Genomic DNA, 18,181 nt, shown 5'->3' with positions numbered 1-18,181 from the left:
AGTAAAATAAACCAAGTATAGACCGAAAAAAAAAAAAGAAATGGAAAAATGGAAAAGCGAAGAAAGGAAAAGTGGTAATTGGTATCAAACAACGATGCAATGTGGATTTTTTTCAAGGTCTTTTCACGTTTTCATGTAATTATGGAAAAGGGAAAATCTAACAACTTCCCATAAATAATAATAAATAATAATGTCAAAAATAAATTATTAATTAAAAAATGAAAAAAAAGGAAAGAAAAAAAGAAAAAGAAAAGAGAACTCCAACGCTCCCTTGCCCTTCTGCGTCGTCGTCGTTTTCTTCTTCTTCTTCTTCGTCAAACATTCTGATTCAGTTAATCTTACTGGAACAGAGAAAAGTAACACAGAATTTAGTCGAATTCCTTCTTAGGATGCCATCTCGCACCATTTCTCCATCTCCTTCTCCTTCTTCAGTACAAACTCATCACCATGCTCTTTCTTCTCATCTTCTTCCTCCAATCGTTGCCGCCTCCACTGCTGCTTTTTCTCTTTTCCTCTTTCTCATTATTCTGTTCCGTAAAATTACTCGCAAACGCACTGCCCCTGCCGATTCCAAACCCCCCCATCGCTTCTCTTACTCCCTTCTCCGCCGTGCCACCGAATCTTTCTCCCCTTCTCGCCGCCTCGGCCAAGGCGGTTTTGGCTCTGTTTACTATGGTACTCTGCCGCAAACCCATAAAGAAATTGCGGTCAAACTTATGGATTCTGGGTCTTTACAAGGCGAAAGGGAATTTCAGAACGAGCTGTTCTTTGCCTCCAAGATTGACTCGTCTTTCGTCGTTAGTGTTCTTGGGTTTTGCTCTGATCAGAAGCGGCGCAGGATGTTGTTAGTTTATGAGCTTTTGCATAATGGGAATTTGCAGGATGCTTTGTTGCACAGGAAGTGCCCTGAGCTTATGGAGTGGAAGAAACGGTTTTCAGTTGCGGTTGATATTGCCAAGGGATTAGAGCATCTTCATGGGTTAGATCCACCTGTTATTCATGGTGACATCAAACCTAGTAATGTGCTTTTGGATCATTGCTTCTCGGCCAAAATTGGGGATTTTGGGCTTGCTAGGTTGAAATTAGAGAATAGTCAATTTGAAGTTGAGGTGAAGGTAAACGGTGGAGTGGAGGAGGAGAAGAAGGAAAGAAAAGAGGAACAAGAGAGCAGTCGTGGTTGTGTAGTTGAAGATTGTGGATCTGTGGCTGAGGAAGCTGAGAGTGTAACCACTGGATTTGAGGAATTCAACGTGGGTGTTGATCAATCACCTGAGAGCTTTTTGAGAATTCCTGTTTCAGAGACTTCACCAGAGACAGTGGATGTTGCCACGACTTCGCCAGAGACTGCTTTGGGGGCTGCAACGATGGCATCCCCCTCAGAAGGGGCTTTTGATAGAGCTAGTGTTGAGAATGGGAAAGAACCAAACAGTGTAGAGAAGAAGAGTAGTAATGGGTTTAAGAATAGTATCTCAGGTAAAGATTGGTGGTGGAAGCAAGAAAATGGAGTTGGTACCAGTGGGAATGTCAAGGAATATGTTATGGAGTGGATTGGATCAGAGATCAAGCGTGAGAGGCCGAAGAGTGAATGGATTGCAGCCTCTTCAAGTGGCAGAACAGTAAAGAAGTCAGAAAAAAAGAAGAACAAGAAGCGATTAGAGTGGTGGATGTCTATGGATGATGAAAAGAATGCCAAGAATCTGAAAAAGGAGAAGAGAAGGCCAGTGAGGGAGTGGTGGAAGGAGGAGTATTGTGAAGAGCTTGCAAAGAAAAGGAAGAAAAAGAAGCCCCAAAAAGGGGCAGGTAGTTGTGATGAGAAAGAGGCTGACTTCTGGCCAGTGGACGATGAAATGTACAGAGAGAAAAAAAAGAGGAATAGAAGCAGAAGCCATGGAAGCCGAGGTAGCATTGATTGGTGGTTAGATGGACTTAGCGGCGAACTCTGGAGAGCTCGCGGGAACAGCCATGATTCAACCGGAGGGGATTTTCCCAAGAGTGGTGGCGTTAGTAGTACTCCAAGTATGAGAGGAACAATGTGTTATATTGCCCCCGAGTACGGCGGTGGTGGAGATCTTTCTGAGAAATCTGATGTTTATAGCTTTGGAGTTTTATTGTTAGTTCTTATAGCTGGAAGAAGACCCCTTCAGGTGACAAATTCACCATTATCAGAATTCCAACGTGCCAATCTCTTATCTTGGGCCCGTCATCTTGCTAGAGCTGGAAAGCTCATCGATTTGGTTGATCGGTCGATTCAGTCTTTAGATCAAGATCAAGCCCTTCTTTGCATCAAGGTTGCCCTGCTTTGTCTGCAGAAGTTGCCTGCTCGCAGGCCCTCCATGAAAGAGGTTGTGGGGATGCTAACTGGTGGGTTGGAGCCACCCCAACTACCAACTGAATTGTTGCCTTCGCCTCCATCTCGCTTCCCTGTTAAGTTGCATCGGAAGCCTCGGTGAGTTAGTCAGATCAAACAAACTCTTTTCTTGTATATGCTGATACACTGTTTTAGTTAATTTATTCATCATCTTTGTAGGTGATTCGCGTAAAATCCAATTAAAGAGTAAAAGAAAGTTTGTAACTTTGATTAATGAGTTTTTTGTTTTAGCTTCATTCCTTCAGTTTTTGTGTCTTGCTAGTGGTGTGATGTGCCTCTATAGGTCCAGAATTCATAAGATATTTGTATATAAACAAGTGAAGTTGGCCACAAATAGAAGACTTTCTGTTTTCCCGATCTTCTAACACAGAGTTTGATAAAGTGCATGAAAGATTCTAATTGCTTTAAGGAAACTATGCTTTCTCGTTGATTTTTCCCTTCTTGTAGCCTCATTATTCTGACTGCGCTAAAAGAACAAAAAGAAGAAGAAAAAGAAAGTACAAGTAGATTACGTCTAATCAATGAACAAAACTGCTACTTGTGCGGAAACTTAGAGACCTTAAAAATATCATCAGCTTGTTTGCCAGTGGAGCCTGCAAGCATCTTGCTTTATTATAAGTCTGATAATTGTTGGGCAGTTAGTTATCTATTTCACTTTCTTTTGGAAGTTGACCGAAAAATTTTACAACTAGGCATGCCTTCTGCTTTAGTTAAAAGGAAATGATAGTACAGAAAAGCAATAATATTGGCAATTGAGCTAGAATTGCAGACCTTTTGCTCTGTATTTTCTTTTTCCCTTTTGATGAGGAAACTACTTTTGTTAAGAGACATCCAAGATTGATATACAGAACTACTGGGCCATACAAAAAATTAAAAAAAACAGACTTAGGCCATCCAAAGAGGCTCCAAAGCCTACTGAAGGAGCTTCAATTGCTAACAATAAAGAATAAAGGGAAGTTACGGATAGAATTGTCCGCGAAAGCTCACATGGAGGTGTTGAAATTTCATACTCCAAATCTCTTTCCAGGATCCCTCGACACCCATAAAAATCTTCTTATTCGTCTATTATGGAATGAATGAAGTACAACCTTCTCCATCATTATATGGCAACTCTGACAGGTGGCCGAAACCCAACTCAGACACCTATGTGAGTTTCTCTCAAATCTTTCTGAACAAAAAGGCTACCCTAACTGAAATAGAGTTGATTCCAATCCTCTAATCAAGAAACCCAAAGTAGCTGTAAGTGTTGGATGGAGTTATTAAACAACTCCTCGCAGACACACTGCTTTTTCCAAGACATAACGCTCAGTGTTTTGAAAAGCCCTCTTGGGACGCCTATAGGTTCAAGGCGCAGGTTTGGCACCTCGCCTTGAAAAGGCAAAACTCAAAAAGTAAGGTTCGCCTTAGGCGCACGCCTTTGTGTGAAGCCTCAATGCTCAATGTCTTGGCCTTGGGGATTTTTGCATCTTGGGCTCTAGCTCTAGAAGACTATTGCACTTTATTGCACCTAGAGCTTTGAAAAGCACTTTCCACTATTCTTGTGCACTTGCTGATACTTTAAATGTAAGTCTCCTACTTTTTTCTCTGGGTTCTGCAATTATTCAATATCATTACTGATTGAGCCCTCTACTTTCCCAAGTCTAAGAAGCATTTGGATGAATAAATGCTCAACAAAAAAGGTCAGCGCAGTTATGGCTATTGGATCTGGGTTAACTTGTGACCGCTGTACTTTCATACATATACTGACCAAGTTTCCAGGTAAAGTTGGCTGTGACTGAGGGAAGATCTTTGGCTTTCATTTCAACGATACTTTCGTCTAACGGCCCGGTACCCTGAGCATGAAACGGACATACAGGTTTTACTCTATGCATTGTTGCTCGTGTTGTTGAATGGTAATCATGACTGTATAGTGTTTACACTTTCCAGTTCCATTCATTTTAGTTTGTCCAGATTGTTTGGGAGTTCTTGCGAGATACATCACTTGAACTTTTTCTGTTATAAAATCAAGTGGTATGATCAGAACTGTTTAAACTTATCTTAAACCTGATTAACTGGATTAGAAAATCTGGATGCTGAGAAGGATCTCTTGCCAAAAAATGAGTTCCTTGTAATATTCTAAGCTCATCATAAGCTTCAGGCTTACAGTTCTTATTGGTTCTGTTGTGGATTTTGATACTTTGGAGGGTCTTTGATCCACAGGGAAATGAGGAGAGGTATTTATAACTTTCAAGAGACAAAATTTTGAAGTCGAGAAAAATATTTGAATGCATTTTGAGTTGCATTTATCTTTGTGCAGCCCACTCAATAGTGTCACAGTTTGCCATCTAGCAAATTTTTTTAATAAATATTTTTGCATTTGTTTTTCTATCTGATTAGAGGGCTTCACCCAAGTATTACTCTTGTCTGGCCTTTTTTGGTGTCTTTTCCCTCTTGTATTTTAATTGGTTTACACACTGAACTTTCATGAATTATTAAATTAGATGATAGGATATCAATATCGTCCCTTGTCGTGAATAGATACCTTTTTTTTTTGGGTACTTATGATTGGTCAGATAAGCATAGCCTCTTCTAAACTAGTGAGAGGTTCATTTAATCATTATTTACGTTGTCATAAATTGGTAGGTGAAATTTACTTACCTATATATATTCTATGAGAATGGTCGCACGTAAATTGAGAATAAAAACCATATGAACATACGTTGAACTAAATTTTACTTCTATTTTGTTAGCCTTTAGTCTAACCGAGCATGATATAATTTTGGTTCCCATCTCTCTTTCTAATTTTGGTATTAGGAAATTATTTTAAATGACAAAATTGCTGGAAATAATTACAAATAATAACAAAATACTATAGTACATCTACGATAGATCGAGATAGACTACTATCTCGGTCTATCGCAAATAGACATTAAAATTTTACTATAATTTGTAAGTATTTTGGTATTTTTCTATATTTGAAAATAACTCTTTAACATTTTTAGAGGTTTTATTTTGTTCTTTTACTCTTAAAGTCCCGGTAGAAAAACTCTATTTTCATGTCTCAAGTTGTAATATGTTTCAAATTTAGATGTTGATCTAGATAATGGAAAGGATTAAAAGTAAAACATGGTCAGTAATAAGAGGAGATGGAAAAAATTTAGGCATTCAAGATTGTAAATGTCGAATAATAATAATAAAAAAAAAAAAAGTGCCACTTTCTTTTATTAAAGGAGTGAATTAGAAATAAAAACAAAAATTTTAGTATGTGTTACGGTATGCGTTAGAGACTAAGAAGTCTAGTTAGAATCCTTCACCCTTACTAAAAGAAACAAAATTTAAGTTAAATATATGTCATGTTACCCAATTTTTAGTATAAAACATTTCGATTTTCATGTCTTAATATTAGGAGGAACATTAAAATTAGTTGATAATAAATTTTCATAGTATGATATTTAATGAGTTGATAAAGAAATTAGGCCACCTAAAATGAAGTAGTAAAAAACTTTATGTAATTTCTTAATAAATTAGAAGAAAGATCAGAATTTTTTTTCAATTAAATAGTCTTAATTCATTTTCAAAATTTGGAAGTGCAAAATTAGGGTTTTCTCAAAAACTATTATGGGATTTTTAACTAAGAAGCCTATTTTAGTCCATATATTTTCATAAAAATATTTAATTTTTTTTTTTTTTCAAAAAAGGTATTTTAGTGTTATTTTTGGATAGATTTACCTTCTTTTTTATATTTATTTATATTCGTGTTATATATATATTTTTCATATTTTCGAAGCTACTTTAATGATGAAGAGAGAAAATACATTTATTATAAAGAGAGAAAATACATTTAATATAGTTTTTCTCATTTATCAATTGGAGAGAGAAAATGTATTTATTTTAATTTTTTCTATTTTTTATTTTGAAAAAAAATACATTTCATGAAATTTTATTTTCTATTTACGTTGGTTTTCACAAATTAATTTACATATCAGTTCATAAACCTGGCTAAGGTTGGGGGTATTTAAGTTGACGATTTACGGAACACCTCCTACATGGGGATTATGATCGAAAGATTGAGCGTTGTTAACTGATTTTATGAGCTTGCGTGAGCGATGTGAGGTAGTAAAATGTTTTATCACTTAGACATTGTAGGTTAAACCCAATTATAAGTGTTATACTTGGAGAAACTACTTAAACTTAGATTATTAAAATTAGCCGATTCACCTAAGTAAAATACCCAAAAATTTAGAACACTTCAGTGGGAGATTAACAATATTTTGATATATAGTTTTTAGGTCTCACGTCCTCAAGAGTTTACATCGTGAGATCCATGTTCAGGTTCGTGTCACTTTTATCGCGACTGCTCCATTCGGAAAGTGTTTGCATGGGTCAATAACAAGGTGAATGAGGGAGGTAGTTCATAGTAAGTGGGTGAAGGAAATGTGTCAACATTGTCCTACGGTCTTCTTCATTAGTTTGAAGCGTGAGATTTCTATGTTGCACCTACTGTCGTTTTTAGACGGCATTAGCTGGTGGTTAACTGCGGCGATCCTCTCGGAGGGTTGTAACATAGGATTCAGAACAACCCAATCTTCAGTAAAATGAATAGAGTCTTATAGTTCCATCTTGGATATTGTCTTCTATTTCGGAGACATATTCATACCGCCCTATAAGATCTGAAAATGGCGGGTCACACTTACAAGAATTACTAATTGTTAGTAAAGATCTTGACCGAAAACGATAACCAAAAGAACTATCGGAATATGAGTTATTCTGGAGATAGTATTTGGTCAAGAACTGTCTTACTTCTGTGAAGGAATTCTTGACTGCCCCTCAGTAGCAATTGTTCTAAATCACTAAAGTATTGTTGCAAATAAATAAAGATTTATTGGATACTTTATTTTTATTTTTATTTTTATTATTATTTTGCTAAAAATGGATTTATATGCATATTTAATAGAGTTTGTTTAAAATGTTTCAGCAATGTTGAACTTAATCATACAATTTCCTACTTCTGATAAATTTAATGGAGAGGGTTATTCGAACTGGAAATCAAACATCAATACGATATTAGTGGTAGACGATTTGAGGTTTGGGTTGACGAAGGAGTGTCCTCCAATTCCTAGTTCAACAACCACCTGAAATGTTCGGGACGTTTATGATAAGTGGGTGAGGGCGAACGAGAAATCCCGTGCCTATATCTTAGCGAGTATATCTGATGTACTCAACAAGAAGCATGAGGTTATGCCCACTGCCCATGAGATAATGGCATCATTACAGGAGATGTTCGGGCAACCATCATCTTCTGTTAGACATGAAGCCATTAAGTATGTCTATGTTACGCACATGAAAGATGAAGCCAACGTAAGAGAACAAGTTCTCGATATAATGGTTCATTTTATGTTGCGGAGGCTCACGGTGTGATGATAGATGAGACGAGTAAAGTGAGCATGATACTGGAATCTCTCATGAAGAGTTATCTGCCATTTAGAACAAACGCTGTTATGAACAAAATCACTTATAATTTGATGATGTTGTTGAATGAGTTACAAACTTATCAATTGATGATGAAACTGAAGGAAAAAGAAATAAATGTTATTTCAAAACCTAAGAAGTTTTATAAGGGGTCAACGTCAGGAACGAAACCCACTGATGATAAGAAGTCTGGTCCTTCTTCTTCTAAGGATAAAATCGTACAAATGAAGAAAGAAAGGAAAAGGGAAAAAGAAAGCCACTGCAAAGAAAAACAAAAACAAAACTCCCAAAGGAAAATGTTTCCATTGTGGAGAAGTTGGGCACTGGAAACGAAAATGCCCAAAATATTTGGCTGGGAAGAAAACAGAAAAGGTAAAACAAGGTCAATCTGATTTACTAGTTGTTGAAACATGTCTAGTGGAGAATTCTCACCTTACCTGGATATTGGATTCAGGCACCGCTAATCATGTTTGCATTTTTCTACAAGAAACTAGTTCTTAGAGAAAACTTTCTGAATATGAGATGACTTTCAGCTGAAGTAGTGGGAGATGTAAAGTTTTTTTTTGGAGATTCTTTTATCTTACTTAAGAATGTGTTCTATGTACCTAAGATGAAAAGAAACTTGATCTCCATTTCTTGTCTATTAGAAAATATGTACAGTATATCTTTTGAATATAATGAAGTGTTTGTTTATTCAAGAGGTGCACATATTTGTTCTGCAAGACTTGATAGCAACTTGTACATATTAAAACCAACTGAAGCGAGAGCCATTTTAAATATAGAGTTGTTTAAAAAGGTTGAGACTCATAATAAGAAGCGAAAAATTTCTCCTAAAACCTATGTTTGGCACCTCAGGCTTGGTCACATTAATCTCAACAGGATTGAGAGATTGGTAAAAAATGGTCTTCTAAATCAGTTAGAGGATAGTTCCTTACCTCCATGTGAATCATGTCTTGAGGGAAAAATGACTAAGAGATATTCTTCTGACAAAGGTCTTCGCGCCAAAGAACCTCTCGAACTTATACATTCAGACCTATGTGGTCCGTTGAATGTTAAAGCTCGAGGAGGTTATTAGTACTTCGTCAGTTTTATTGATGATTACTCTAGATATAGCTACATTTACTTAATCAGTCATAAGTTTAAAACTCCTGAAAAGTTCAAAGAACTTAAGGTTGAGACTGAAAATCTGTTAAGTAAAAGAATTAAAAAACTTTGATCTGATCGAGATAGAAAGTATATGGATTTACAATTCCAGAACTATCTAATAGATCATGAAATTCAATCCCAACTCACAACACCTGGAACACCACAACAAAACGGTGTTGCAGAAAGGAGAAATCGAACCTTATTGGACATGGTTCGGTCTATGATGAGTTATGCTTAGTTACCTCAATCTTTTTGGGGTATGCAATACAGATTGCAGTACTTATCTTAAATGTTGTTCTATCAAAAAGTGCTTCAGAAACACCATATGAATTATGGAAATGACGCAAAACTAGTTTACGTCATTTTCGTATCTGGGGATGTCCAGCACATGTGTTGGTACAAAATCCTAAGAAATTGGAAACAGTTCGAAATTATGCCTATTTATAGGATACCCCAAAGAAACAAAAGGAGGATTGTTTTATGATCTCCAAGAAGATAACGTATTTGTGTTGACAAATGCTACGTTCTTGGAAGAGGATCATATTAAAAATCATCTCCCTCGCAGTAAACTAATATTGCAAGAACTGACTAAAGATACTACAGAAAGATCAACAAGAGTTTTTTTATCAAGCTGGTCCATCAACAACGGTTGTTGTTCCATCACGTCCATCCCAAGAGTTGAGGATGCCTCGACATAGTGGGAGGGTTATTCAACAACCTAAACGCTATATGGGTTTAACAAAAACTCAAAACATCATACAGGATGATGGTTTAGAGGATCCATTAACCTTTAAGAAGGCTATGGAAGATGTTGACAGGGAACAATGGATAAAAGCCATGGATGATGAAATGGAGTCTATGTACTTTAACTCTGTCTGAGAACTTATAGATCAACCACATAGGGTTACACCTATAGGTTTCAAATGGATCTACAAGAGGAAACAAGACCAAATTGGCAAGGTGTAGACTTATAAAGCCAGACTCGTGGCAAAAGGTTTTACCTAAAGAGAAAGATTTTATTATGAAGAAACTTTTTTCTTCTATTGCCATGATAAAATCAATAAGAATACTTCTTTCCATTGCCACATATTATGACTATGAGATATGAAAAATGGATGTCATGACAGCTTTTCTGAATGGCTATCTTGATGAAAGTATTTTTATGTCTCAACCAGAAGGGTTCAACAAAAAAGAACAGGAATAGAAAGTCTGTAAGCTTAATCGATCCATTTATGGATTAAAACAAGTGTCCATATCCTGGAATATAAGATTTGACATTGTGATCAAATCTTATGGCTTTGAACAGAATGTTGACGAACCATGTGTGTACAAGAAGATAGTCAACAAAACTGTAGCATTTTTAGTTCTTTATGTTGATGATATCTTGCTCATTGGGAATGAGACAAGTTTTTTTGCTGACATAAAGAGATGGTTAGCAACACAGTTCCAAATGAAAGATTTGGGTGATGCTCAGTATGTTCTAGGAATATTGATCTTTCGGAAACGAAAGAATAGAACATTAGCACTATCTCAGGCATCTTATATTGACAAGATGTTGTCAAGATATAATATGCAAAATTCCAAGAAAGATATATTACCTTTTAGGCATGGAATTCATTTGTCGAAGGAACAGTATCCTAAGACACCTCAAGATATTGAGGAGATGAACCGAATTCCATATGCATCTGCAATTGGGAGTTTGATGTATGTCATGTTGTGTACACGCCTTGACATATGCTTTGCAGTTGGAATCGTCAGCAGGTTCCAATCCAATCCAGGACACAGTCATTGGACTGTTGTGAAAAACATCCCCAAGTATCTAAGGAGAACGAGAGACTATATGCTTATGTATAGACCTAAGGATTTGATCCTTACAGGATACACTGATTCTGATTTTCAGACTGACGTAGATTCCAGGAAATCTACTTCAGCATCAGTTTTCACTCTTAATGGAGGAGCTATAGCTTGGAGAAGTATTAAGCAAAGTTGTATCGCTGACTCCACAATGGAAGTAGAATACGTAGCTGCATGTGAAGCTGCTAAAGAAGCAGCATGGCTACACAAATTCTTGGCTGATTTGGAAGTAGTTCCAGATATGCACCTACCTATCACATTGTATTGTGACAATAGTGGTGTTGTTGCCTGTTGGATTTTATATCCTAAAACTCGTAGTTTGTAAATTAATAAACATATTCTGTTTTGTTTTTCGATAAAGTTGTTATTGAAATTGTAATCTTGAATCCAATAAACTAAGATCCTGGGCTATTTAATGTAGTTTGAACTTTATGTAGTGAAATAAATGTGGATCAAGTTCACATATATAGCCAAAATGGTCTATAGTATATGAATAAGGTTGGATGCCTTATTCTGGGGACACTATGGATGTGGTCCATTTTGTAGTTAGTACAAACAATGTGATCCTGAATCGTTCATATAGAGATATGTGAGTGGGGGCATCCTATGTAAAGAGTTTGCATAAGACTGAACCATGAAATAGTCACTTTTTATGTTCTAAATGTCGTTTTATGTATAAAACTGACTATTTCGTTAATTGATGACCTAGGTAACTTAATCTTAATCCTGAGCTAACTATGAACTCCTGTTCACTCGGAATTATCCTTAGATCTACATACGTAAGGGCAGCTCATCATTGCTGGCCCAATAAGCCTCTCATTTCAGGGGTAAGATCGGGTGATAGCTGGGAACATAGGGTGCAAAACGAAATTCACTCCTACCCGTTATAGGAATAGTAGATAGGTTGTTCCCTTTAGTACTGAATCCAGGTCTTGAACAAGGGGCCCTACCCTCTTCTTGGCCCAAGAGGGATTCGGTTTATAGGTTGGACCTTAAACCATTTGTTCATTAGAGGATCAGTGGAACTTAAGGAACAAGATGTAGTCTTGGGGGTAAAACGGTTTTTATGACCCAACCGAGATTACGAACAACCTGTGAAGGATTAGCTTACTAATCATGGTTATATCAAATGGACACAAATATATCTATAGTGAGAGGAGTGTAACTACGGGACTATAGTGGAATGACCCGTTAGTTAACGAATGTTGATTAGCTCCGTCTAAAGAGTTTAGCTAGCTAATCTCGGATCGTTGGAGCCCATGATCTATAGGTCCATTAGGTCTCCCTACTAACTCATATGGAATAAATTTAGAACAGTATGATAGAATGATTCGAATTGTTCGAATTAGGTGAAGAGAGAGAAACTGACAAGTATATGTGATATAGTGGTCGGGTTTTCAGTTTAGAAATATAACTTTAATATTTAAATGTGATTTAAATATCAAGAATATGAATATGTTCATATTCGGAAGCTCGAAAATAATGGAAATGGTCAAAGATGTGAAAAGTCAAAAAGTTGACTTTTGACTTTGAAAAGTTAAACTTTGACCGACCTTATATTCAAATGTGATTTGAATTTTGAGAAAATGAATGCGGATTCCTGTTCGGGAGGTCAAAATTAGTCAAACGGAAAAATCATAAAAAGTCAAAATGTTGACTTTTTGGTCAAAGTTTGACTTTGACCAAATGACTATTTTGCCCTTTAACTATAGTTAGTGAGAAAATCAAATTTTTGTTGGATAATTCCACTAAAAAAATAGTGGGCTAGGTGTTGGCTTATAGTAGAGACATTAAGTCCACTAAGATAGTGGATTATAGGTGTTAGGTTTTTATGGATTTGGTTCATGCAATTGTTCGTGGTTTTTTTTCTATAAAATGGGTTTTTGATTTTAAATTAAAGACTTTTGACAATTTGCCAAATTTGTTTTTAATTTGGGCTGGAAAAAACCTCTTTTCTTTGTGTGAAGTTCAAAAAGAAAACCCAAACCAAAACCCAAATTCATTCCTTTTTTTCCATCTCTTTTCTCTCTCTCGGGGTTCTTCATCCACCGGGTCCTACAACCCGATTCTGAGTCCAGAGGATAGTAGGTGAACTCTAGTAGTGGTTCGGAAGAGTTCAGGTCAAGATTCGACGAGGAAAAACGTTGTTCAGGAGCTACAAAGGTTGTATCTCATCCATTTTTAATTACTGTTTTTCCTTCAATTGCATGCATAATTTCCTTTTAATTAAAAGCAATTAAAGTGTAGTTAGATCCTAATTCCGTTGCGTATGTTTCGATTTCCATCATTGCCAACTCGAAAGAACCCAGGAGTCACAAACGTGGACAACACATTGAAAGAAAGTACCATATCGTCCGGGAGATAGTACACAGATGAGATGTGATTGGTACAAAGATTGTCTTTGAAGACAACCTTGTTGATCCATTCACAAAGGCCATCTCGGCTAAAGTGTTCGAGGGCCATCTAGTTGGACTAGGACTCCGAATAGTATAATCTAGGGCAAGTGGGAGAATATATATGGTATTAGAGATGCTTTAGTTTATTTTATTTTACCATTATGTTTTTCAACATTATATTGTATATATTTATTCTCACTAGAGTTCTAGTCCAAGTGGGAGATTGTTAGGAATGTCCTAGAACTCACAGTTCGTGTTAAACATTTTATTTATCAATAATAATAAATTGTTGATTTTGCATCTTATTATGAAAATCCAATAAACATATCAATGACTATAGTCTGAATACTGTAACTTTATATGTAGTGACGTAAACAAGATCAAGTTAACAGTATATAGCCTAAATGGTCTAATAAGTATAGGGATGAAATTGGATATCTCATCCTGGTAACACTATTGGATGCGACCCATTCTGTAGTTGTTACAAAGAGTTATAAAGTGCTACAAACGATGTGATCTATAGATTATTCATGTTGAGACATGCGAGTTGGGGCATCCTATGCAATAAGTTTGCATATAGATTGGACCACAAAATAGTCACTTTTTTTTATAACGACCTTTTACTATTAAAACAGACTATTTCATTTATTACATAACTTAGGTTAACTTGATCTTAATCCTAAGTTAGCTATGAACACCTATTTGTTCGGGATTATCCTTTGATCTGCAAACGGTAAGAGTAGTCCAATAGTACTGCTCAATAAGCTTCCCATTTTGGGGATAAGACCAGATGAATAGCTGGGAACATAGCCCTGCAAGATGAAATTCACTCCTACCCGATTTAGGGATAAAACAGTTATATTGACCCAGCTGTGATTAAAATAACCTATGAAGGATCGACTTACTGATTATGGTTATATTAAGTGGACATAATATATCTACATTGAGGGGAGTTCAACTATGGGCTATAGTGGAATGACCCATTAGTTAATGAATGGGGGTTAGATCGGTCTAATGAGTTTAACCGATTAATCTCAGATCGTTAAGCCCATGATCTGTAGGTCCGCGAGGTCCCTTTACTAGCTCGTAAATGGATAAGCTTTAGAGTAGTTTGATAAATTAATTTGAAACATTCAAACTAAATTAAACGAAATAGTAGAATATATATTTAAATATGATTTAAATATATGAAATGAATTTGTGCAAAAATTAATTTAATATTTGATATTAAATTAATTAGTATTATTTAAAAATTATTTTATGAAATCAATTTTATAAAATTAAATTTTCAGTTTTAAAATCAAAATAGATTTTGAAATCAAGTTTTGATTTTAAGAAAATTGAACATGTTGAAAATCATGTACAAAATGAAAAATCAAGATTTTCCATTACCATCTTCTTCATGCTCACTCAAAACCCATTTCCTCATCTTCATTAACTCTAAGCATGAGCTGCAAGTCATGCAACATTCTTCTTTGCATGTTCACTTGCAATAAATAAAGAAGAATGGAGTGAAATTGAAGCATGCATTCTATAAAAATTTTAGAGAAAATTTTGGTGAGAAGAAAAATTCTTCAAATGGTATGCTGCAGTGAGCTTCTCCTTGTGTTTTAATTGCTTCAAGCTGTTCTTGAGTCCCACAACTCGTTCTAAAGCTCCAAGAGGATAGTGGGGAAGATCTTGAGGTGGTTTACGGTGTTCTTTGGAGAAGACAATTGTTGATTGATCAAGATCTTGAAGAGTTCTACAAAGGTATGATCACAAACCCTCTTATTTTAGATGAGCATGCTTTAGTTTCTGCCAAAATTAGTGAATTTGAATGCTTTCCTTGCATGATGATATACTCTTACATAATAGTTATTTTAAATATACTTTAGAATATTTTTGAGGATTCATGATTATTTTAAATATATTTCTTAGAACATTTTGTTAGGAATTTGAAATATTCTAACCAATATATGAAATATGCAACAGTTAATAAATTAGAAATTGACTCAATGTTTAAATAAATCACAATATAAACCAATATATGAAATATACCACAATATCTTCATAAATTTCATATACACTACAGTATATATATCATAATACAATAAGTCTAAATAAAAAGAATACTCATTTATATCAAATAAACAAATACTTATACCACGGTATATATCAAATTTCTTACAAAAGCTAAAAAAATACATATATATCACAGTATATATAAAAAAATAGGAAAAAATAAAGTTCATCTTTATATGGGGGTTTATGATACATAACCCTTCATCTTCATCTTTTCTTCTTCAGCCATGGCTGCCACGAATCACTATCTTTATCGTCGTCGATTGGATTTGCTCGTCCTGCTGTGCCATCGACCAAATCTACTCAACCCGTCACCATCGATTCGGCTGACGCCGTTCGCACCATTGATTCGTCCAAAGTCGTTTGTGTCATCTCATGTCGAGCCATCAATTCACCCCACGCTGTCGTCTACTGCCTGCAACTCACACCGCCGGAAGGAGAAAAGAGAGAAAGGGGGAAGGAGAAAAGAGAGGATGAAGAAATTGGTGTGAATTATGGGGAGAGAATATATGACATATGCATGGGAGTGAGAGAATATGCAAGGAGGAGTGAGAAATAAATAAATAAGTAAATATATATATATATAGCGTCGGTGAGAGTAAATTGTAAATAATCACTGATAGTAAAAATAGGGAGGTCAATAGGATACATTGGACTATCATGAGTTGACTTAGTGGTAAAGAAGGGAACATCCCCTTGATAAATGGCTAAAATGCGATGGGTTCAATTCATGGTGATCACCTAGGATTTAGTATCCTATGAGTTTCATTGACATCCAAATATTGTTAGGTCAAAAGTTGTCCGAGATTAGTTGAGGTGCACGTAAGTTGGTCAAAACACTCATAAATATCAACAAAAAAAAAAAAAAAAAAAACACACACACATCAAAAGCTATTTACAAAATTAGTATAGTTTTTTGGCCGGATTGAAAATCAGAAATTTAAGTTAGTTCCATATTTCCAAAAGGTATCAATCACTAAAAGACAAAACTTTTATGCTTCGTTTGGCATTGGGATTTGAATAGAAATGATTTTAAATTTCAAGATTTTAAAAGTAGGAAATGATTTCAAATTACTTTTTGCGTGTGGAACCTAAGGACCTGTTTGATAACGTTTCCATTTCCTGTTTCCTGTTTCTGTTTCTCATTTTTAAAGAAACTGACCTGCTTGATAACCATTCCTGTTTCTTGTTCCCAAAATTTGAGAAACGTTCTTAAAAATGAGGAAAAAAATCGAGAAACTACAAAAAATAGTTTCTCCAATTCTGTTTCTATTTTATTTAAAGTTGTTCCTATATTATATCATAATAGGGACTTGGCTCATTGGTGTGGAAGCATGTCTAATCTTTTATTTTATTTTTCTTTCTTTTTATATTTCCTTTTTCTCTAATTTTTTTTATATTTATTTTCTTCCTTATTTTCTTCTTCATTTCTTTTATATTTCCTTTTTGTTTATATTTTTGTTTATATTTATTTTCTCTATTTATTTTATATTTATTTATTTATTATTTTTTAATATCTATATTTTAATCTAATTTTGAATTTTGAATTTTTAATAAAGTTGTTTTCAAATAAAGGAAAATGAACCAAGATATTTACAAATATAGGAAATTTAATTTTGAATTTTGAATTTTCAAATATTTAGTTTTATATATTATTTTAATTTTCAAATTTCAAATTTCACTAGGGTTATTTTCAAATATAGAAAAATGAACCAAAATATATCAATATAGCAAATTTAATTTTGAATTTTTGAATTTTTAAATATTTAGATTTATATATTATTTTTATTTTCAAATTTCAAATTTTCAATAAAGTTGTTTCCAAAAATAGAAAAATGAACCAAGATATTTATAAATATAGAAAATTTAATTTTGAATTTTGAATTTTCAAATATTTAGATTAATATAATATTTTGATTTTCAAATTTAAAATTTTCAATAGGATTGTTTACAAATATAGAAAAATAAACCAAAATATTTACAAATATAGCAAAATTTCACTGTCTATCACGGTCTATTACAAATAGACTGTGTTATTTTGTCATTGTTTGTAAATATTTTCAACAGTTTTGTCATTTAAAATAATTTTCCTTTTTAATATGTATATATCAAGATTTTTTTAATTTTGAATTTTAAATTTTGTAAAATACATTTGATATATTTTTTAAATTCATATGTTTTAAATTTTTCTAACATACAAAACAAATTATAATTTTATAATAATATAATTTTTATTTACTAAGATATTTATTTAGGTTCCTTTTAATATTTTTACAACTACGACATTTACACAATAATATGGTTTACTTAGATTTGAGACTACATTATTTAAAATTTAAAATAAATGACTTAGTGAAAAAAAATATTGTAAAACAAATCTTAGTAACATATGAATGATAGAAACAATTGTATTATTGATATTAATTTTACATTAGGACTTATGTATATTCGATGGTTTAAATATTTGATAACTATTTTTTATACTTTAATGCATGTTATATATCTTTTTATTTTATATAATTAGATTATATTTAAACTATAAAATATGGAAAAAAAAATGTAAGGGAAAAAATACAAGAAATAAAAAACAAGAAATAATTATCAAACATATTCCTGTTCTTGTTTCTTTTTTCCAAGAAACAGGAAACAAGAATAATTATCAAACATATTCCCGTTTCTTGTTCCAAAAAAGGAGGAAACGAAAAACAAGAAACAAGGAACAAAAAACAGAAAACAGGAAATGAGAACGTTATCAAACAGGTCTTAAGTGATTTCAAATCACTTAAATTGAATTTTCATGTTTGGATAATCATGAAAAATAAAAAGAAAGTAGGTTCTTTTACTGTTTTACCCTGAACTAAAATTATATTAGTCTGAAAAATAAAAAAAATTAAGAAAACCAAAA

General features: G+C 33.9%; 1 protein-coding gene across 1 annotated transcript; it reads left to right on the top strand.

The window, feature by feature from the left end:
* The first annotated feature begins 202 nt into the window (after positions 1-202).
* On the top strand, positions 203-2,725 carry LOC120087969 (receptor-like serine/threonine-protein kinase At4g25390). Its single transcript, XM_039044996.1, has one exon. The coding sequence runs from the start codon at positions 219-221 to the stop codon at positions 2,448-2,450; it is 2,232 nt and encodes a 743-aa protein (XP_038900924.1). The 5' UTR covers positions 203-218; the 3' UTR covers positions 2,451-2,725.
* The last annotated feature ends 15,456 nt before the right edge of the window (positions 2,726-18,181 follow it).

This window comes from Benincasa hispida, chromosome 1 (assembly GCF_009727055.1).
Source record: "Benincasa hispida cultivar B227 chromosome 1, ASM972705v1, whole genome shotgun sequence".
NCBI lineage: Eukaryota > Viridiplantae > Streptophyta > Magnoliopsida > Cucurbitales > Cucurbitaceae > Benincasa > Benincasa hispida.
The sequence above is the reverse complement of the archived record's forward strand: the minus strand, read 5'-3'. Positions and strand labels throughout refer to the sequence as shown.

Coding starts and splice junctions, on each gene's coding strand:
- LOC120087969 (XM_039044996.1), top strand. CDS start 219: ATGAAAAAAAAGGAAAGAAAAAAAGAAAAAGAAAAGAGAACTCCAACG.